The 22,637-nt window shown below is 35.6% G+C and overlaps 2 protein-coding genes and 1 long non-coding RNA gene across 3 annotated transcripts; all 3 read left to right on the top strand.

Annotated features, from left to right (window-relative positions):
* The first annotated feature begins 5,021 nt into the window (after positions 1–5,021).
* Positions 5,022–12,114, top strand: LOC108203000 (putative E3 ubiquitin-protein ligase LIN-1). Its single transcript, XM_017371674.2, has 17 exons — positions 5,022–6,016; positions 6,118–6,187; positions 6,700–6,915; positions 7,039–7,115; positions 7,209–8,345; positions 8,503–8,644; positions 8,804–9,049; positions 9,138–9,432; positions 9,607–9,728; positions 9,861–9,980; positions 10,083–10,214; positions 10,310–10,432; positions 10,547–10,657; positions 10,736–10,882; positions 10,966–11,091; positions 11,589–11,705; positions 11,806–12,114. The coding sequence occupies exons 1-17, from the start codon at positions 5,250–5,252 to the stop codon at positions 11,821–11,823; spliced, it is 3,966 nt and encodes a 1,321-aa protein (XP_017227163.1). The 5' UTR covers positions 5,022–5,249; the 3' UTR covers positions 11,824–12,114.
* Positions 12,115–12,691: 577 nt separating this feature from the next.
* Positions 12,692–16,541, top strand: LOC108202003 (UDP-glucuronic acid decarboxylase 2-like). The gene is made up of 8 exons (XM_017370361.2): positions 12,692–13,041; positions 13,399–13,697; positions 13,948–14,095; positions 14,222–14,301; positions 14,378–14,461; positions 14,557–14,631; positions 15,078–15,170; positions 15,982–16,541. The coding sequence occupies exons 1-8, from the start codon at positions 12,783–12,785 to the stop codon at positions 16,183–16,185; spliced, it is 1,242 nt and encodes a 413-aa protein (XP_017225850.1). The 5' UTR covers positions 12,692–12,782; the 3' UTR covers positions 16,186–16,541.
* Positions 16,542–19,664: 3,123 nt separating this feature from the next.
* On the top strand, positions 19,665–21,284 carry LOC108201937 (uncharacterized). The gene is made up of 2 exons (XR_010287490.1): positions 19,665–19,937; positions 20,700–21,284. It is a non-coding gene; the product is annotated as an uncharacterized LOC108201937 (long non-coding RNA).
* Positions 21,285–22,637: the final 1,353 nt, after the last annotated feature.

The following is a 22,637-nucleotide window of genomic DNA, read 5'->3' as shown; positions in this document are numbered from 1 at the left end:
CTGGGTGCATGCATATATATTAGATAAAAGTTACCGTTAGAATTAGGTTGGTGAAATATTTATTAATAATAAATACACACCCAATACATTCACTCAAAATTATTACTAACTACAGTACTCACTATACATCACATTCATATATATATATATATATATATATATAGAGTTTTACTCTAATAGAAACCTCCTTATTCTAGAAACTAGAAACTATCACTAAATTTCTAAGAGAATATCACTAAATTCTCAAACAACCCCACTTTCTCCTTCTTCTTCTCCAACCCACCAACCATCCACCCCACTTCCGGCAGCTTCACCCTACCACCCCCGCCAAGTCTCTGCTACTCTCTCCACCTCCATGCCGCCCGACCCTCCATAGCCACCACCTCCATGTCGGCCTCCATTATTTATATCACCACCAAATCCAACCCCCCTCCGGCCTCCACCGCCCCTTCCATTCCACCCCCACCTCCACCTCCACCTGCACCTTCGTCCTCACCTCCACCTCGGTCTTCCTCACCTACAGTACCGTATATCTAGCTTAATGCCGATTTAAATTCCAGATCTTTGCCAAAAATCTGCCGGACAAAGCTAAAGGCTCCTTCCATGTCCACCACCTCCATCTCCACCTTCACCTCCATTATCTCCACCACCGCAACCACCACCTGAATCCGCAACTAGAACAGATTCAGAAATTCTGGGCAGTTTCCGCAAGTTTTCACTAATTCGTGCAACACATATCACTAAATCGTAAAGAGAATATCACTAAATTGTACTGAGGATATCACTAACTTGTATTAGTTTCTAGTTTTTATTTTAAAAGTGGTTTCTATTTGATCATGAGCCTATATATATATATATATATATATATATATATATATATATATATATATATATTTATTATTTATAACTTAATTATTTATTCACCATATATTGATCATTTTATAACTTAATTTGAAAAATTAAATAAAACAAATATAAGTATAAAAAGATAGGGAACTATATGCTTTAGGGTGATATACACACTTCTTTCCATTTTAGGAGGGTGCCAAAAGTTGGCAACTTTACTTGGCACCCCTTCCACTCCAATGGAGAGCCAACAAGAGTGTCATGCCACGTCATGCCACATGGCACTTTGGCACTCTTTTTGGCACCCCAATTGGAGTTGCTCTAAAAGCTCAAGTGTTTTTATAGGTGAGTGAAAGGATAATAATATATATTGTCCGATATACACGAACAAAGATCGTACCTAGTACACTAGACTCCGTATCAACGTGGTCTGGTCCTTATACCTTATGAAAAGACTGTTTTCAAAGATTCAAACCTCCTATCTCGAGTATAACAAGTAGACGCTGGACTATAACGCGAGGCAGGGGACTCAAAAACAGCAGATTAGCAGAAGATACCGGAACGGACATTGATTTGGATGGCAGTCAGATATTCAGAAAACAAACCCCAAGTTGTGTGTGTGTCGGCAAATACACTAATCATAGTGTTTTCATGTAACAATTTGTTCTTGTTCTTTTTCTCCAGGCAACCTTCACTTTAGTTTAACACTCAGACACACACTAGTGTTGATCATTACTTTACCAATACAATGATTTTAGCTCATGCCTTCTTCTTTTTGTGCTCTTACAACAACCCAGCACTATAAAGGTGACAAGATTTTCCATGCAAGGTTTCAGTTTTCTATTCACTCTTTTTCTCAGTGCTTCATCTTTGAGGGCTACTGTGCTGCACACTTTCACCAAAATTATAAATAGTCAAAACCGACCATAAAGTTAAAGCAACTAAATATAATTTCGACTTTTACAGGGACAATTGTGAATGATTGGCACCAACCAGGCAATCCTGTGTCCATTGCCCGTGGCTGAGCCTGATCGTACCCTATCGAAATTACTCCCTCTGTCCTTCTCATTTCTTTACACTTTTTTTTAAACTGCTTGACACACTTTTTAAGGTGCATTTAAAAGTTCAAATTATATTTTATGAAAGACTTAAAATACGTGCCGAGCTCCGTCCCTTAATGTAAACAATTGACTTTTCTACTCAAAAGAAATATAATTTGAAAAAATTCAATATCACCGAGGTCTTTTAACTTTCATTATCAACCAAGAGAAATGTAAAATCTTTTATATTTTCGGCCCAGCAGAAAATTCGACTGGTAATAATAAAAATCATAATCGGTCGATATTTCTGCAGAATCAACCAGTGTAAATTCATTCAATCAGCAGATAAACTGTCATTTTCTTTAGGTGAAAGATTGGAGCATCTAATCTAATCTAGGGAATAACATGAGATTTATAGATAAATCTGTGATGTAGCTTGAGAGTTGACATGTGAATAATGATATGTATTAGATTGCATGGCCATATGATATTTGGAAAATAGGGAGGGTCTAAGGTGGTGTTTGGCTACGGCTTTTAAGCCGACTTCTGGGCTTATAAGTTGGAAGCACTTATTTCGTACTGTTTGTGTAATAAGTCAAGAAGCACTTATAAAAAGCTAGGAATGCTAGCTTTTGTTTCAGGACTTCTGCTTATTTGCCAAACACTTTAATCACTTATAAGTCTTGTCTGCCTTCTAACTTCTACTCCACTTATTTATTTTAAGCAATAAGCACTTATTTTAAACTCAGCCAAACGGCCCCTAAGTAGTACTCCCTCTGTCCCATTTAATTCTATACGTTTCTTTTTCACTGCTCGACACGCACTTCAATGCTCTTGTAAAATATAGTTCTATAACTTATTTTTAAAATTTTCTTTTTCTGAATAAAAATATAACATTTAAACTTTTATTCAGAAAAGAAAAATCTTAAAAATAAGTTATAGAACCATGTAAAACAGGAGCATTAAAGTCCGTGTCGCGTCCCCGTCCCCCAATATATACAACTCAGGGGGACGGAGGGAGTAGTAACAACAAAAAATGCTATGCCCGTGACAGACATAAATTTGGGGTCCATCACATCAATTATCAGCAGTGTTGCTCAGCTTACAATCCATGCACATCTTTAGTTCCTCACCTTACTAGCCTCTCTACCTTTAAAGCCCTTTCAAGTTTCCATTTTCTCAGTATTGATATGTAACAAAAACCAATCTAAGAGGGAGTTTGGATGGTAGATAGTAATGTGAATACGCGGTATGAGAATGAGTATCCCGGAAGGAATGATTTATCTATGAAGTTGGAAAGTGGTTTCCATTCCATAAATCCAAACATCAACATATTGGTTTGAGGTTCCAATTCACGTTAACCAGGCTCATCAATCATGAACCAAACACGTCCTAAATGCTTAACAGTGCCGGAATCATGTGCGGAAATTTTTTCAAAAATTACCCGAAACTCAAATAATACATATCTTAACAGTGACGGAATCAGGTGCGGAAGAATTTCAAAAAATAGTCAAGAGTCAAAGTATACTAGTTTTTCTACACATTCCAACATGTTTATATTTTACTGTTTAGTTTGGATGGGAAAAAATCAATTTACATAGAATTTATGGTTAAATTTATGCTAGGAATGGGGCTGCAGAGCTGCAGTGCCTGGCCTCTGATACTGGTCAAGTCTCATTCATGACAGGTCAAAAAGGATAACACAATTTGTCTTGAATCAAAATAAACAAAGTTTAATTAAACACTTCACCAGAGCCTCCTCTTTTCTGCCACATGGTCCACAATAACCATATAGACACCCACATAACTTTTGTCTCTGCTTACAAACTCAATGCTAACATTTTCTGTCATTGCAATTTTTCATTCAATCATTCATTAATCAGCCATTGTTGCAGACTTGCATGCAGTAACTGTGAAAAACTGAAGTATTTAGTTGCATGGGGGACTTTTATTTTTAGCAAATTTATAAACTCGCAATGCAATATTTATTCTGAGATAATTCTCGGGGTGATCAAAAATCGAAAATGACCAAACCCGGAAAATATCATTCACTAGTAAAATGATTGCAGTAATAGTATAAAATGTGAAGTACAGGTACAGCAGAGACTTATAGATTTATCTATTTAGTCACAGGTTCCCAAGGCTTCACTGATTATTATATGCATCCATGTATTCCTTCCAGCTTTCCATGTTTTTCTGACAAGTCAAAGTCGCTAGTATTACAGCAAATTTGAAGCACTCCATCTCTTCATGTGTGCAATCACACAATCCAACCAACCTGGTAGTCTGCTACCAGTACTTCCATGGTGTTTAATAAGAGTACTGCCTATTATAATCACCAACTAGTGTTAGGTTGGCTTGCCTTGAATTATTTGTACATTGGTTGAAATTTATTTCTCGCGGTATTCAGCAGCAACAACAACGCACTACAAGCATCGTTGTAGAAACCGGAAATGAGAACTAATCGGTTGACCTACTGATTTAGGATTTCACAGAGAATTTATTGGAGTTTTTTTGGATAAATCGGAAATTTTTAATCAAATCAGAATGTAATCGATTTTTTGTAAAGATTAATCGGGGATATTCAAAATTTTTTAGAACACTGAACACAAGAAACAGAGACATTTCCGACCTCACCGTGACTATTTATTTCGATGATGTGTTCAATTTAAAGGGCTTATTTCCCCCCCAAGTTATACTCTTGACTCCGAAAATAAATTGTCGGTATGGAGAAATATGAAGACTCCACTTTTCTTTGACATGAGACTTGCTACCAAAATTGCATAAACTGCCTTTGAATAAGCATGAAAGTTATAAAGTGGTGAAAAACAGAAATATATGGGACTGTCAGTTCCCACTATAACTGATTTTTTCTGTAGAAAATTACTAATACTACCAACGACCTCTTGGTTCAATAATATCTCTTTCCCAGGATGTCGAGGGTTTAAATCTCTTCACGGGATTTCGAGGATTTGAATATTTTCAAAGAGGTAAGAAAAAATTACTAGTAATACTATGATTCCAATGGAAACAACAAAGTTAGGAAAGTGTGACCAATAATCCCACAAAAACACATAAAGAAATAAGCACAAACAAAGGAAAGAATGAATAGATAGTTGAAGATACATGGTAATAACAACCTCAACATTTGTCATCTTCTCCAGCTTCCCCTCTTTTGGTGGAATCTAACCATTCTCACTGACTTTGTCTCTATTAACTCAACATATAATAATAGAGATAGAGAGGGACCAATCAAGTTTTGAGATAGGCTGAAACATTCACAAGCAATTGTCTCATTTCTATATATTTCTTCACCACCCTTTCTTATCTTTAAACTCACCTCTTCTTCTCCTTGATGAAACCATGTCACACACTTCACTAGCTTCCACTTCTTACTCTTCCTCATCTTCTTGCTACATTGCACCTCATGATCATCGAAAGCCTGGCCTTAATTCGATACAGGTACTTGTGAGCAAGATAAATGAGTACTTGGATGAGTTTATAGGGGATGATAAGGCAAGAAAGAATGTGAAACATAAATGTGGTTCCAGGCTCAAGACTGGAAAACAAGAATTCTTTGAGTTCTCAGAGCAGTCGATCATATCGAATCTTTACTGGGGGATCGAGAGCATTGAGGCCGCGATTCAGGCTAAGGATAATGCAGAAGAGAGGGTTGTCAGGCTTAAAAATGCAGAGAAAATGCTGCAAGTGCCAGCTTTGCTTAGTGAGCATGGAGTCACAGCTGAAATCCGGAACTGTTATTTGGTTTGTTGTTCGTATTTTTATCTTTCATTGGTTCGCAAGCTGCAGAATGATGAGTGGCAAGTGGCTATACATTTTCTTCAAGCCCTGATGGTGTCACCTATGATTGTCTTTAAGGATTTTGCTCCTAAGTTGTGCACGAATATTTTCGAGTCATGCAGTGTGTCCGGGGTGAATGCAAGAACAAAATCAGGGGCAATGAATCATGTCAGTTGTGAAGGTGAAATTGGTGAGGGATTGAGATTGGTGGCAAAGCAATATAAGGGGTGGTTAATGTATTATCAGGTCATGTTTTATGGAGATGCATCGCGTAGTCGCAGAGTTTCTGCTACTTTCCCTGATAATTATAATAAATCTGAGAATTCACTGTAAGTTTTGTCAAATTTTTGTTCAACTGAAGGCTTGAAGCTTTGATAAATTTACATGGTATCTCATCTTTATTAATAATATTTTTTTTTATTATGAACAGAAATATGAAGTCCAGTTCGGAATCTTCACATCCACCAGAACGTGAATGCAGCCAGCAGGCTTACAGTAACGTGAGCCTTACCTGAATCTTCTTATCTGTAGTGATGTTGTTATTAGTCTTATCGTATTCGTTAGTTATGTATGATGTTAATTAAGCCCCTCTACCTACATATTTACGGAGAGCTGGTAATTTAATATGGTATGAGAACTTCATGATACCAGAGGTCTTGAGAACGAACAGAATTAAGGGCTTTCGAGTGAGGGGAATAATATTATTGAATTAAGTCCTGTCAATTCTCCAGTATATTCTTTGATCAGAAAATTTAGGACATAGATATATGCTCTAAACAACAGAGAGGAAAGAAGAGAATGTCATTGACTTGTATTACTGGAGGTTTGCCTCATTTTTCAGTACGTTCGGGTTCAAGTCTTCGTGTAGTCATAATGTGCATATGACCATTTCAAAAGAAGGAAGATGCGAAAGTTATGTTAGGGCAGCATTAGTGCATTTCTTTCATCTATATAGACATATCATATCTTTTGAATAACAAAGTTTCAAATTTAAACTACTTTTCTGATGCAGTTTGAAAAGGTGCATCCCCTTGACACTCTAGAAAAAGTACCAATTGCTTCAGCAGAAGAGTCCAAAGTGTCCACATACTTAAGGAGCCTCCTAGTTGATGATAGGAGCAGAACTTCAGATATCAGATGTCTTCGAGACATTCTTAAGGAATCCCAATCGAGCACACCAGTATCCTCAAGTTCAAGAACTGATTTTATAGATGATGATGATCTTCAGGTAGTTACGTAAAGCAGACCATGTTAAAAGAGAGTTTGATAACTTTATCTATTCATGATTTATGTCATTTCATTTGAGAAATATAACTCCAGTTGCTTGCTTGTAAATTTTTTATTAAATCAGGAATATGCAGAGGCTTCTGAGGCCTCGTTCGGATTAGAAAGAACAGTTTCAGGCAATCCAGAAGAAGTTTCTGATCAGTTCAGTTTATACATCAATTTTTTTCTTTACTTATGCTTGATGTAAGAGAGTGTTATATTGAATTTTGAACATGCTTGCATTTACCTATCCAGGAATCGCCAATCTCCTAGCTCATCAATCCATAGGTGGGATGCAGTAATTCGCAGAGAAGACATGACTATATTTGGTTCTGGAACATTCTCTAGCTCACTCAGAAACTTAAACTTATCCCAGTTGGAAGCCGGATTATTTGAATCACATACTTTTTTAAACAGCCACATGGAAGAAGAAACGTCTCGTAGAAGGATGCATCTACAAGATTTTGAACAAACAGATCAAATAGGATCTGCAACATTGCAGAACTACTATTATTCCCAGGAGTATCCTCCAGGAAATTCAGCAAGAAGAAAGAAAAAGTTTAGTTCTGAAAACAGCATTGATGAGATTTTTCTACATCCTGAAGAGAACTCCCATATTGAACAAGTGGGGGTACTTGAGAAGCTAATTTCCAAGCTATGCTTCTCTGAAAACCTGGGAGAGGAGGATTACACAGTCGAAATTACAACAGTTTATGAGATCTTAAGCAAAAAAACAGGAGCTAAATATTCTATGCTAAAGGATATAATCATAGATCAGCTGCTCATGGCAATTTCAACTTCCAAAGAAGAAGGGGTTATAAGAACATCAGTTTCTATACTTTCTACAATCATTTCAGTGAACAAGTCTGTTGTAGAGGATATAAAAAAGAAGGGATTGCGTTTATCAGATTTGGTAACTGCTTTGAAAAGGAATGTTTACGAGGCTGCCACACTAATCTACTTTGTCAATCCATCTCCTGCAGAGATAAATAATTTAGAACTTTTACCAGTTCTTCTTGAAGTTATCTGCAGTTCAAACAGTCAGAAATGTAGTTTAAGTTCACCTAAGCTGACACCACCTGCAGCATCACTGATGATTATTGAAGTTTTAATCACTGCATGTGATTATGCGACAAACAACATGCACTTGGAGGCAATCAGTTCACCAAGAGTGCTATGTGGACTACTAAACGCACCAAAGCAAAATAATCTCCAAGAGTTTATCTCTTTGGCTGCTGTTCTTGTTAGATGTATGCGGTTTGATGGAAAATGCAGAAAGCAAATATCGCAATTCACTCCAATAGCTCCAGTCATTTCTCTCCTGTTAAGTGAGCATAAGCCTGCTATATATGCTGGATTAGAGTTTTTCAATGAAATACTTCGCATTCCAAGGTATGATGAGGCTTTCTATCTATATGTTATGTTATCAAATATTAATATACAGATAGACATTATTCGTGAATCATTGCTCCATATCAATATACAGACAGACAGGCATAAGCCTGAGTCCAGTTAAACAGTGGACTAATGTTATATTTGTGCAACTCAGGACATCAGCGATTAGCCTACTGCAGCTTGTAGAAAAAGAAGGACGAACCAATGATATTCGTAAATCACTGCTCCAGATATTACAATCACAGCCTGAGCACAAACTGTTAGCAGCAAATCTGTTGCTCCACTTTGAAATGTTGGTAAGAACAATATAATGATGCATAGTTACAATCAGTGTCAGTTATAGCACTCATATAAATCTTGCACTTGTATAAATAATAGTATTACAAAATTTTAAGCTTAAGGCCTTTATGGACAAGTGGTCTGCCTAATTCAAGCTAGGTGATAAAAAATTTCAGGAAGATTTGTCTGGTACAAGTATATATTGCACAGAGGCCATGGAAATCATCCTTGAAACAATGGCATGTGATGAAACTCCTGCCACACAAAAGAACTCAGCATTCATTCTATCAAACCTAGGTGGAACCTATGCTTGGACGGGCGAACCATATACAGTAGCATGGTTAGTAAAGAAGGCTGGTTTGAGTTCATTGCATCACAAGAATATAATAAGAAAGATTGATTGGTCAGACCAAAGCATACAAGTAAGCTAATTATGGTCAATGTAGCATTGCAAATATGTTATCTAAAGAATGCTTATTTGTAATTGGTACAATACCATTTAAAATGCAGGATGCTGGGACAGACACTTGGTCCAGCAAAATTGCAAGACACATCATAAAGTTTGGAAAACCTGTTTTCCATGCTTTGGTAAAAGGATTACAGGGCAATTCAAAGAGGATTGCTCGAGAGTGTCTCATTACGCTAGCATGGCTTGGGTGTGAGATTGTGAAAACCCCAAATGACTTGAGATATTCAGCTTGTGAGATTTTACTTGATTCCATTGAGCAATATGTGCATCCTGGACTGGAACTTGAAGACAGACTTCTAGCATGTCTATGCATATATAATTATGCTTCTGGTAGAGGTATGCCCATACTACTAAATGTTTCTATGTGTCACTATTGTAAAGAAATGGTTGATAACTAAACTACGCACTTTCCTAACATAACTAAGAGATATTAAAATGGCAGATCATAGTTCACAAGGTTTCTATGTGTCACTAAGACATTTCTCAATGCTGATAACTTTTTTTCAACAGCAATGCAGAAGCTAGTTCATTTCTCTGAAGGAGTCAGAGAGTCTTTAAGACGCTTATCAAGTATAACCTGGATGGCTGAGGAATTACTCAAAGTAGCTGATTATTTGCAACCAGATAAATGGGTGAGTAAGAGAGTTCACAACCATTTTCATTGGAAAAAAACCTTCATAAAAGCAAATAGAACTTGATAACTGAAAAGATTTTTAAATTGAAATTCTTACATATGCATTTTATTTGTTCAAATGGAAGAGCAGAGAATATCTTGTGTTCATACACAAGTTCTGGAGATGGGCAATAACAGCAGTGGATCAGTAAATGCACTCATCTACTTCAGAGGAGAGCTGTATAGTGGATATGCAGATGGTTCGATCAAGGTCAGGTTCTTATGATGCTATTATAAATTATCACATTTAGGAAGCAAGGAGAGCCTTTTGAACTTTGACAGAGAATTCAAACTTGCATGTATTTTCTCACAGGCCTGGGATATCAAGGGACAGAGTGCCACTCTTGTAAGAGACATCAAGGCGCATAAAAAGGCAGTGACATGCTTTTCACTTTTTGAACCGCAGAATTGCCTCTTGACTGGATCGGCTGACAAAACCATCCGGGTATGCCTAACATTATCTGTTTCTCATTGTTACTTGATGACCAGAAAATTCAATTTTCGGACATAATTTAGTAAATTATCATCCCCTTGTTACAGATGTGGCAAATTATTGAGCAGAAACTAGAGTGCATTCAAGTAATAGCAGCAAAAAGCTCAGTTCAAAGTTTAGATACATCTGGCAATATGATTTTTGTTGTTACTCAAGGTAACAATATGAAGGTAATAACACATTGACACGATTTTGTTTAGCTCTTCATATATTTCAAAATGATGAATTTATATATGTAGGTTGGCATATGATTGTCTTATAATAAAAAAAAACTGCTTCTCTAGGTGTTTGACACATCTAAAAAGGACACAGATGTTTACAAGAAGAAAAACGTCAAGTGCATAAACGCGAAAGAAGGAAAATACTACTTAGGTTGCCTGGACTCAAGCTTACAGGTCATTTCCAGCCTTGGATAGTGTTTATATTCGTTTCCAAAAACTAATGCCTACTAAAATATTTCTTGAATTCTGCAGGAGGTGACTCTAATAAACAACCGTCATCAAGAGCTAAAAGCGCCTATTTGGAGCTGGAGGATTCAACGAAAATCAATAAACTCAATTGCACTATATAAAGATTGGTTATATAGTGCAAGTTCAGTTGTTGAGGGTTCCTCTGTCAAAGTAAGGATGACCATACATTTCTTCATATTGTCAATTTCATATCGCGCAAAGTGTTAACAGTTACGGTATGGTACGAATTGCAGGAATGGAGAAGAAACAGCAAACCCCAAATGTTAATAGTGCCAGGAAAAAGTACAACCATAACAGCAATGAGAGTAGTCGAGGACTTCATCTACTTGCAATGCAATTCATCAGCCAATAGTCTTCAGGTGATCAATCTTAACGGTCTATGACACCACACAATCATATAAACTTTGTAGAAAATTTGACAAACAATCAAGTTTAAAGTTTTTGCTTTGCGTTAGTCAAGTATTTATTTGCTACCCGTCCGTTCACAGTAAACAACTTAGTTAAAAGTACTCCATCCGGCTCATTTTAACTGATATTTGACTTTTTGACACATATTTTAAGATACTAAAAATATCACATCTAAACCTAATTATTTTTTTATGAAATTTATAGCAAGTAAAAGTTTAGAATCTAAACATTAATTTGATATAAGAATTAAATTTTTATGTTGAGTGTAACTATTACTTTTTTACACCTTAATCTACGCGTCAAAAGGTCAAACATCAGTTAAAATGATATAGAGGGAGTAATATCATCAGACTGTGTATGAACTCCCTCGGATTTCAGACTGTGTATGAACTCCCTCGGATTCCAATGTTAATATTGCTTGATATTCTTATATGTTTTCGCAAACCAGATATGGCTGAGAGGTACACAACACAAAGTTGGAAGACTATCAGCAGGTAGTAAGATAACTAGCCTGCTCACAGCAAATGACATGGTTCTCTGTGGTACTGAGACTGGACTCATTAAGGTGAGTTAAGCTTCATCTACTATAAACTGTACTAGCATTTTTCCTTACTAAAACAAATTTTGTAATCCTCATCATTGTTTTATACCTCCAAAAATCACAGGGCTGGATCCCCCTATAGCTGAAGATTGAGGTGCAGAAAGAAGGGTTCTATTCTACCATATTAAATTGCAGTATAGCTACTCCTTTTCCTCAAGTTGATACAATATAAAAAAGTTACACAAAAAAGTATAGGACAGATGTACATTAGTTGCATAGTGTTTCTGTTTCACCCTTGTAAATTGGAAAGGTGAATTGTGAAATTGTGTAAATCAACGGTAGCTCTGTTTTTTAGCTACAAAACTCCAGTGGTACAACTTTGTTTGTTTTCTCATTTCTAAGTTTTCATTTTGATATATATGTTTTTTTGTCACTTATTTTTACAATATAGATATTACATGCGAGTTTACTGTACCTCTGATACTCTGTTTGCGGGACACCCGATCCGAATAAAAGCTTCTCGACACAAGTCGTTCAAGACATCAGTTGTGATGTCACTTGTTGGGTCGATTTTCGACACAAACCATCCAAAACATCGACTCTAATGTCACTTGTTGGAGAGCTCATACAAGCCGTCCAAGACTTCCACTCAAGAAGATTTTCGACACCAGCCGTCAAAGACCTAGCATGTTCGACTTCTTAAACATACATAAAATTCTGGTAATTATGTTAACTTAATTAATCGAAAGAGTAACTGTAACTCTACTGCTTTCTTAAGTAATATCAATCCGACTAATACGCGATAAAGGTGCAGATTCAGCAGTTCCCAATGAACAATACTTGGTTATCCTAATGCACATGAATCTAGTTAAAGTCTTACTAACTTTCAAGTCTTAACTGCCACGTGTCCCTTTTGAACTGGTTATACTTTCCACTGCTATCGCATCTACGACCGAAATTTCATGCAATTTAATCTTGCTTCTTTTTCTCCACTTTCTCTCAATACATTTTACACTTTCACAACTAAATTCTTTCACCATCTTTTTTCATCCTAAACCTCTTCAACTGCATTTTGTTTTTTTTACTAAGTGACAAGTATTAATGGAGGACATGCTCGGAAGACCTCGGACTTCCGGTTTTTCGATTTCGGTTTCGGTTCTGATCAAGTACATGCTCCGTGAGCAGCGGCTGTTATTTGTTTTGATTGGGTTCGCCGTTCCGGCTCTGGTTTTTAATGTCTTCCATGTCTCCACATCGTCGCGTATTAAACATGTTTCGGTTGCTGAGTCGTGGCAATCCACCGAACTGTCTCGTATCCCTCGTCGCATTGCGTATGAGCTCCCTGAAGTCATGAACCGAGGTACTTTGTCGTTCCTCCGTCATAAAATTATTGTCATTTCAGTTCTTTTGATAAGCTCATGAAATGATGTCCGAAATGTATTACTATTATTTTTATAATCTAGGCAAAAAATTGCTCTGAAAATTAAAATTTTGCTCGGGAAAAAAATATTTTAGATGTTATTGCTCTCACCAATAGAAATTCGGAATGCTTGAATCATGATCACATTTTTTTTGTTATTGTAAATTTAATTTGAAGAAGAATTGAGGGAACGGAGGAAGTAGTATGCGCGGTACATCACAAGTACGAAAAAATTGTTTTGTCACTAAACAAGAACCGCAAGTAATATGAATACTTTGATATGGTGTGTTGGTGCAGCCGGAAAAGTTCCATTGGGATTGAAGAGGAAGCGGTTACGCGTTGTGGTGACAGGAGGGGCAGGTTTCGTGGGGAGTCATTTGGTGGATCGATTGCTGGAACGAGGGGACAGTGTGATAGTGGTGGATAATTTTTTTACAGGTCGAAAAGAGAACCTGTTGCATCAGTTGAAGAACCCGAGGTTTGAGCTCATACGCCATGATGTCGTTGAGCCTATTTTGTTGGAGGTTGATCAGATTTACCATTTGGCTTGTCCTGCCTCTCCTGTGCATTACAAGTTCAATCCTGTCAAGACTATTATATCCTTCCTCTTTCACCTTAATATTAACATGATTTTGAATATTAGTACTATCTTGTTGCTTGTTTTCTTCAAAAAAGATGTATTACAGGACACCCTGGCCTGCCTAGGACCCGGGAGCTGGTGAGGTTCAAACCCGTGACCCTTTGGATCAAGGCAAGGCCCTGTTTCCACTGGGACAGCTAGCTCTCACACTCTTTGTTGCTTGTTTTGTTGTTCTTGTTTGCAATTCCTTGACTTAATGAGATCACAAGACGAATGTGGTGGGAACACTGAACATGCTGGGACTTGCGAAGAGGGTTGGTGCACGCTTCTTGCTAACGAGCACCAGTGAGGTGTATGGTGATCCTCTTCAACACCCTCAAGTTGAGACTTACTGGGGCAATGTCAACCCCATTGGTGAGTCACCTCAATTTTCATTTACTAATTGTCTCATCTGACTAGTAGTCCAGCAGTAAGGTTATAGTCAGATTGTTGGCATTGGAATCAAGTAAAACTTGGAATCTTGGTTCTAAACTGATGCAGGTGTTCGGAGCTGCTATGATGAGGGCAAGCGAGTAGCTGAGACATTAACTATGGACTACCACAGGGGACTCAACATTGAGGTTTAAGTTCAAACCTCTGTTGACATGTATAAAATGAAGTGCAAGCGTTCAAGAATTTTTTACTGTTTTTTCCCAGGTCAGGATTGCTCGGATTTTCAATACTTATGGACCTCGTATGTGCCTCGATGATGGACGTGTTGTTAGCAATTTTGTTGCTCAGGTGTGATACTCTTAATTATTCTAGATAATTTTGGTGTAAAATTGGTAATGTAGTCATGACAAACACTTTTCTGCTTACTAAAATTGTTTATGCAGGCCTTAAGAAAGGAGCCATTGACTGTTTATGGGGATGGGAAGCAAACTAGGAGTTTCCAGTTTGTTTCAGATTTGGTAATTTCCATTGTTGTGTCCTTCAGTATATGTAAATAATGATTTGTTCTTAAGTCAGTCACTCTGTATTTTAAAATGTTCATTTCAACTGCTCTGTAAAATTTATCGAGTCATAATGAACTTGTTTTCCACAAGATCATTCGTCAGAGTAAGTGAACTAGAAGGGAGTAGCCATTATAACTGATTTACGTGTCCCTCACCAGTAGCAGCACCCAAAATCCTCAAATGCCTTGATTAAAGATTTTAGCTTCCCAGTTTTATTTTTGAAATCCGGAGCCATTATTACGATCATTTGTGTTTAAGGGTTGCTGGTCTGCGGGGCAAGATTCTTGTAGTACTGCCTTGCCATGTGAATTCATGTAGTACCCCTTTTCTCAATTACAGTACATGTCAATAACTTAGATAGACAAGACAGTGTTTCGTGATATGAATGCTTAACATTACAGGTGGAGGGTTTAATGCGATTGATGGAAGGCGATCATGTCGGTCCTTTTAATCTTGGTAACCCTGGAGAATTCACCATGCTTGAACTTGCTCAGGTAATCTGTCTTCATAGTGACTATATGAGTAATTTTAATGTTGAATTTTTTTGGAGGTTATGCAATACATATAGGGTAGCCTGAGCACAATTGTATTGTAATTTTTTTTTTTAAGAGTAATTGACACTTTGCACCCCTCAAGTTTAGATATTTTTTCGATTTGGTCTCAAACAAATTTTTTTGGCGATATGCAACCTAAAGTTTAAAAAGCGCTTCGATTTGCACCCCTTTGACCATAACAATCAATTTGACGGAATATGGTCAAAGGGGTGCAAATCGAAGCGCTTTTTAAACTTTAGGGTGCATATCATCAAAAAAAATTGTTTGAGACCAAATCGAAAAAGCGCCTAAACTTAAGGGGTGCAAAGTGTCAATTACTCTCTTTTTTTTTTATAATTCTAAATGTGTCTTAGATATCACCCTAAAAAGATATACTGAGGAGTCTTCATGCCGTTGAGCTTGTGTTCAGCTTGATTCAGCCAAATCTTCGCATATTCAGTTGCAATTGAACTTTTATACTCCACAGATAATTCAGTCCTCCTGATACTAAATCGAATGTCATATGAACTTCAGAAAAACTTAAACAGTTTTCAACAATATGACCTTATTGGAGCATTCGGTATCTATTCTAAAGAGAGCATAAATATCTTCAGAAAAAGATTATAGAAGCTAATTGGCCACATTAGATTAGTTTTTTTGTTTGTTTTTGTCATAAGTAGATTGGTATTGAAACTATAAACATCTTAAAATTTTCATAGCACCACAGAATAGCTTACTTGTATTAACCAGGGGTTCCTAAATAATTTTACAGGTGGTCCAAGACACAATTGATCGTAATGCAAAGATAGAATACAGGCCGAACACAGAAGATGACCCTCACATGAGAAAACCAGACATATCAAAAGCTAAGAAGCTTCTTGGGTGGGAGCCAATGGTGTCCCTTCGCGATGGACTTCCTCAGATGGTAAGTGACTTCAGGCAACGCTTGTTTGGCGATGAGAAGGAAGCTATTTGAGGCACAACTCTGTAATCAGCTTGATCCCCCAGTTCTCAGATAGACCTCCCTTAGTAATCCTTTCTCCTATAAAAGAAGTAGAAATATTATGAGCAACGTAGAGGAATAATATGAACTTAACACAGTAGTTTCATTTCATAATAATGCTGGTGCAGTACAAGAAGAAAAGAAAAGGATCAACAAAAAATAGTACTGGTATTTATGAAATCTCTGTGATGGTAGAAATGCCATCCAACTACTGCATTTGTACATTAGATTCATGATTTTGTTATTTTTGTAATGCTTATTTCGGTTTAAATGTAAGCCAAGAGCATCTGCAAAGCACATTCCCGGTTTAGGTTCCCTGAAATATACTAGAAAAGCAGCGTGTGTTTAATCATGTTGGATTCTGATATAAGGATTAATTAATAAAGAAGGGGTTAAATAATTTAATGACCAATTTAAAATATTGATGTATTTTAATTTCTTTTATCCCTTTTTAAGATATCAGACCTGTTTGGGAAGAAGAAGAAGGCAGCAGGCTGCTTCTGGCTTCTGCTTTTCTTGACCCGTTTGTGTCAAGAAGTAGAAGCACTTTTAAGAAGCTGAAAATTCTAGCTTTTCTCTCACAGCTTCTGCTTCTTTTCCAAACACTTTATTAACTTATTTACTTCTCACTTCTACTCCACTTCTTTTACTTCTCACTTCTACTCCACTTCTTTAATATAAGCAACAAATCACTTCTTTTAAGCTAACCCAAACGGCCCCATCATATCGACAGTAAAAACAATTATGATATCAGAGAGATTATACAAGGAGATTTAATATAAGCAACAAATCACTTTTTTTAAGCTAACCCAAACGGCCCCATCATATCGACAATAAAAACAATTATGATATTAGAGAGATTATACAAGGAGATATTAGAGCTATCTCCAGGTTGGTTATAATCATTTTTTTTTTTACTGTATGTTGGTTATAATCATTGATTAAATTGGACTTCTAATATATATTAGCAAAAATTTGCTCAACCACTCGTGTTAACTCTTGAATGACGATAATTTAAAAATATTATATCATTTATATTAATTTGACAATAAATAATTATGTATAATTTTTCTATAAATTTCGACAAATATACCACCTATAATTGTAGACAAGAGTAACGTCCCGTGGAGTGTTACATTCTTACCCCATGACATCTTTTGATTTTGTATGTCAAACCTAAAGATTTTCATAATTGAAGTTAGGTTATTTGCAGTTTGGTTGAACTATCATATAGCTGGTTTGGCAATAAAAGCGACTTTGTATCAACTATCAAGTAGGGTGAAGACCACCGATATCTTATATACATGCACCTTGTGGTTTATGAAATATTTATAGTTTATAATCACTTGTCTGTTTAGATTTTCTCATAATATTATATTTTGTCACTAAAAGTATTAACATAAAAAATATAATATTAGTAAATTATTTATTTTAATGCAAAACTTGATTTTTATTAGAAAGAAATCATAAATATAAAATAAATAGTTAATAATAAATATTTCTTACCATTTTTTGTTTTAATTAATTTTCTAATTTACTTTTGAGATTAAACCTAATTATAAATTTATTTCCAGAGATCGATCATCTCATACTTATTTAGTTACATATGAAACAATACATCTTTCATTTATTGTCCTCAACATTTTTCATACAATTTTCTAATTAAAACCAAATATATATATATATTTCTTACAATAGAATTAGATTTAGAAGGTACTAAGGGTAGTAGGGTACTAGGGTGTGGCATAAAAAATGAACCAGAACACGCCGAAAATGAAAGTATTCATTTCAACATATCCGGGTTTTGAAATTTATGCTCCATCGGTCTCCTTGGATTCGGTATCTGGCACGTATTTTAATATTTTTATAAATCATAGTTTTATGACTTATTTTTAGTGAATATTTTTTTTTTCGAATAAAAATTTAACTATTAAATTTTCATTCAGGAAAAAAATTTCAAAAAATAAATTATAGAACCATATTTTAAAAAAACATTAAAGTGCGTGTCGTTCTCCCTACATATACACTTCGGGGGCGGAGAGAGTATTATATAAGAATGCATTTTCAGAAAATGTTACGTAAGAGCAAGAGTTAAAGTAAATAAGTGAGAGCATGTAGAACGTTGTTGGGTAAAAAATCGGTGGCTAAAATAGATATTTAAGATTTTATGTAAAATTTGTCCAACTTGTAACATATTATCCTTGAACGGGAGTTGCTATACTAATTGTCTATAGTTAAAAATTGTATAATTATTATTACAATTATTAAAATAAAATATATTATCTTAATAAGATATATAATAGATAATTTTCCTAAGATCTAGACATTGGCCCAATATAATCAATTATTTATTTATATTTTTATTTATGACATGACACCTATGTTCTTTCTAAGGGGTTTAGAGTAGGGGTGAGCATTCGGTAAAAACCGAACCGAACCGAATTACAATTCGGTTAACCGAAACCGAAATACCTGAAAAATCCCTGCCGAAAACCGAACCGAATTTAATTCGGTTTTGTAACCGAACCGAAATTTATATTTCGGTTATTACCGAAAACCGAAATTTAAAACCGAAATTTTAAAAAATTTAGAATAACAGAACACACAAACAAATCTAGATCCGAAGTTTACAAGTTATGAATGATTACTCAAACAAAAAGTTTAAACCAACACACTTCATAAGTCTAAATTTAGTATATCACAAATTAGTTTATCACAGTTACACACCACAAATCCTTGTCTTCTGCTAAGCATTAAGAGCAGACTCGCTCACTGTCGAAGTGCTACATTGCATCTGCTGAGTTCTGACTGCTGAGTTCTGATACTTCGATTGTTGTTTAGGGCTGCGCAGGCGAGTAGGGAGTTTGAAGTAGGGAAGTGTTGGCCGTCGGTGTTCAGTTCAGTGTTTGTGAGTAAAAGTAAAGTAAATAGGTAATGTATATACCAATTAATAATACAGATATGTATTTATGTTTATAATATAAAATATTAATATATATATATATTAAAATCCGGTTAACCGAACGGTTAACGGTTAACCGCGGTTAAATAACCAAAATACCGAAAACCGAACTTTTGACATTTTTCCTACCGAAAACCGAACCGAAATATTTAATTCGGTTAACCGAACCGAATTTTTTTCGGTTATTCGGTTCGGTTTTCGGTTAACCGTACCGAATGCTCACCCCTAGTTTAGAGGGTAGAGATACTACAAAGGAAGTCGGAGTTTTAACAAGTTCTTTGAATCTCATCGGGCTATACGGATCGTACATATGGTATGTAAGGTGTTAAGGTAATAATTGTAAGTTGACATTGAATTATAGGACCTTTTAGATGTACTAGGAGTGTACCACTGTACCAGCACTATTGAAAGGCAAGTTTACCTGATTGTTTGATGTCAGCAGAGGCCAGAAGGAGTAGTATAAATAAGCTCTTCCACAGCACTCCAATTCCCATCAAAACAATATAACATTCTCTCTTCACTTGAACCTTAGTTCCAATCTCGATGGCCTCCTTCAACATCAACCGTGCCCTCTTAATTAGCCTCTTGGTTGCTGTTTTCGCATTCATGGCCGCTCCTTCCTCTGTTGAAGCTCGGATTCCAGGCCTTCGAAATGTGATAATACTGCCTAGACGACTCAATATCACTGGGACTGTGTATTGTACTCGCAAAGTCAAACTTACCGCCAATGGCACTGTCCCTTCGTACCTCCCACCATTCCGCAGTGAGTAATTAATACTTCCACCCTTCGATTCAATTTATCTCGTTTTTTTCCATTGCTGGACACATATTTTAATGCCCCTATAAAATATAAATATAGTTATATATATAACTTATTTTTAATATTGTCGGGAAGAGCAAACTTTATCTGGGTACTTTCTTTTTTCTCAATAAAAATTTCAAGATTAAATTTTTATTTAGGAAAAAACTTTAAAAGTAAATTATAAAATTATACTTTACACGTCTCGTGTATGTTCTCTAATATATACTATTGGCTGATTACTCCCCCGTCGCTCAGTTGCATGCGCAGGAAGAGGGGCACGTACTCCTCTAAAGTATTAGTATAATTAATAATTATAAAATCCTAACTACTAAGAAAGTTTTTGATATAGTAATTATAAAATCCTAATCAATATAGAAGTCTTTTTATAATAATATAATTGTTATTATTATTATTATTACTAGCTTATAGCCGGTGCAATGCACAGGAACTTTTTAATTATTTATAAATTTTTTAAATATATACTAAGTGGTGTAAAAGAATTTAATTTATAAATAATAAATTAAAAATTTTAAATAAATAAAATTTGAAATTATGATTTGTTTGTAAGTCAGTAAAAATATATAGGTTCTACTTTTCATATTCCACCGAAATGTGGTTTTGGATGTTGTGGTTTCGCTTATTAATCAAGGTATTGATGTTAAATATCTAGTTTTGTAGAATTTGTAATAAGTAATCATTTATTTTTGATGTGGTGATATTCAGAGGCGACAGTGATATTGCGGTGCGATAATACAGATTTGGCGAATGCAATCACAAATTCCTCCGGGAAATTCAGCATCGTCTCCGAGGCTAGATACATCATCAGTCCGGTCTATTTTTATGTCGGGGCTGGCGTTGGCAAATGTCAACTCATAGTTAAAGAACCTCTGGCTTACTGCGACTTCACCCTCCCGATTCGTCAACTCGTGGCTAATATATCAGCTCCTCCAGGTCCTCTTTATCCTGTCCCTGGCGGTATCCTCAAACCTGTCATTAGTAATTTCTTCCTGCCGCCTGAAGCATAATAAACATATGCACATGCAGCGCCCTCTGATGCTAATATGTTATGAATAATAAACTACAAATAAAGCTTATTGTATTGACTGATGCATGTAGCATTCAATCAAACATAAGCAATTTCCCATTCCTGTATGTGTGTTTTTAAGGAGAGATCACCACAGAATCAAGTGTGGGATACTCTCAAGGGCCAGGAGAGATTTATATATACCTCCTTTGTGTAATAATAATAAAGGTCCCTGCAATTATATACAAGCTAGGTTATGCCGTGCAAAGCGTTGCCTATTTATCCGTTGTGTCTTACGCTCATCTGCAAAATACCAATATATTTAATTAACATGCAACGAAAATTGCTCACTGTTGTTGTGGCAGCTGCTGGTGTAAAACTTTATACATAGAATAATGATGGACCACAGAAACGGATACAAATAAGTACAGAATGATATGTGATATGTGATATGTGGATTCCACAGAAAATGATTGGTGCACATAATTGTGTACAAAATCTTGTACATAATGATATATGATGGATTTTAATCGGAATGGGCCTCCTGTATTTACATCAACAATCCCAATTAAAACCCACCACATCAGTTGTCACCTCATTATGTACAAGTTTTATGTACACAATTTTGTGCACCGAGCACTACTCGAATTCCACTGCTCCCTGAGTCCCGATTGTTAACTTCAGTGTTTGGACGTATTTCGAGACTCTTATAAAATATACTCCCTCCATCCCATTTTAAGTGTCCTGTTTTGACTTTCAACGGTCAAATTAGCCAATTCTTGACCAAGCATAAAGAACAAATTCGTTATTATTATAAAAAACTAAAAGTTACATTTTATAGTTTATTGTATGTATTTTATAATGACATAATTTTTTATTTTTAAAAATTATATTATGTGTGTAAATATCAGTCAAAATTTGGTCAATTTGACCTGTCAAAAGTCAAACAAGACACTTAAAATGGGATGGAGGGAGTAGTTCTATAATGTTTTTTTAATTTTTTTTCCTGAATAATAGTTATCATATGCGAAAGTAAAAAAAAATAAAGGAAACAAAATACAACATTAGAGATTTCTTTTAATCATCGTTTGTAATGGTGCAATCCCCAATAGATCCGCTTATCTTGATCTAGTTGCCGAGCTCAAAATTGACTTGAGTACTTTTGGGGATTGCTCGTGAAGAATATACTCTAATCCTTATAGCAGGTGGAGAAGCTTTTAACAAGTCTATAAGTATAAATTTGGTACCTAACTTCCTGTTACAATCTCACTATAACTATAAAAACCAACAACAATTATTTTAGAGCCAAAAGATAATTTGAGATATTTTTCTCATTATTCTTCAAAGTCGATGAAAAATCATGGTGTTCATCCAAACTTTTGTTGATCTTGAATTTTAGATATTAGGTCATATTTCTTTCTTCTTCCTCACCTTACAAAAACTATTAACTCCCCACTAGTTGTCTAGGACTTGAGTTTTAGAACGAATATCACCTCCCTGCAAAATTTAGAAAACAATAAGAAACAAACTTGTCATATAGAAAGAGTTTAAGACTAGAATGATATAAGACCAGACCAACTGTAATTAATATTCCCTAAATGCTAAGAGCAATATTACTCCGGATAAGATAATATATT

This window comes from Daucus carota, chromosome 9, assembly GCF_001625215.2.
Source record: "Daucus carota subsp. sativus chromosome 9, DH1 v3.0, whole genome shotgun sequence".
Lineage (NCBI taxonomy): Eukaryota > Viridiplantae > Streptophyta > Magnoliopsida > Apiales > Apiaceae > Daucus > Daucus carota.
Note: the sequence above shows the minus strand (reverse complement) of the source record. Positions and strands in the feature narration are given on the sequence as shown.

Excerpts from the sequence above, each read along its gene's own strand:
- LOC108203000 (XM_017371674.2), top strand. The coding sequence starts at position 5,250 with ATGTCACACACTTCACTAGCTTCCACTTCTTACTCTTCCTCATCTTCT. Across the intron at positions 7,116-7,208 it reads CCAGAAGAAGTTTCTGATCA|GAATCGCCAATCTCCTAGCT; the intron begins GTTCAGTTTATA and ends TTACCTATCCAG. Across the intron at positions 10,658-10,735 it reads GCCTGGACTCAAGCTTACAG|GAGGTGACTCTAATAAACAA; the intron begins GTCATTTCCAGC and ends TGAATTCTGCAG.
- LOC108202003 (XM_017370361.2), top strand. The coding sequence starts at position 12,783 with ATGGAGGACATGCTCGGAAGACCTCGGACTTCCGGTTTTTCGATTTCG. Across the intron at positions 13,042-13,398 it reads CCCTGAAGTCATGAACCGAG|CCGGAAAAGTTCCATTGGGA; the intron begins GTACTTTGTCGT and ends GTGTTGGTGCAG. Across the intron at positions 14,632-15,077 it reads TCCAGTTTGTTTCAGATTTG|GTGGAGGGTTTAATGCGATT; the intron begins GTAATTTCCATT and ends TTAACATTACAG.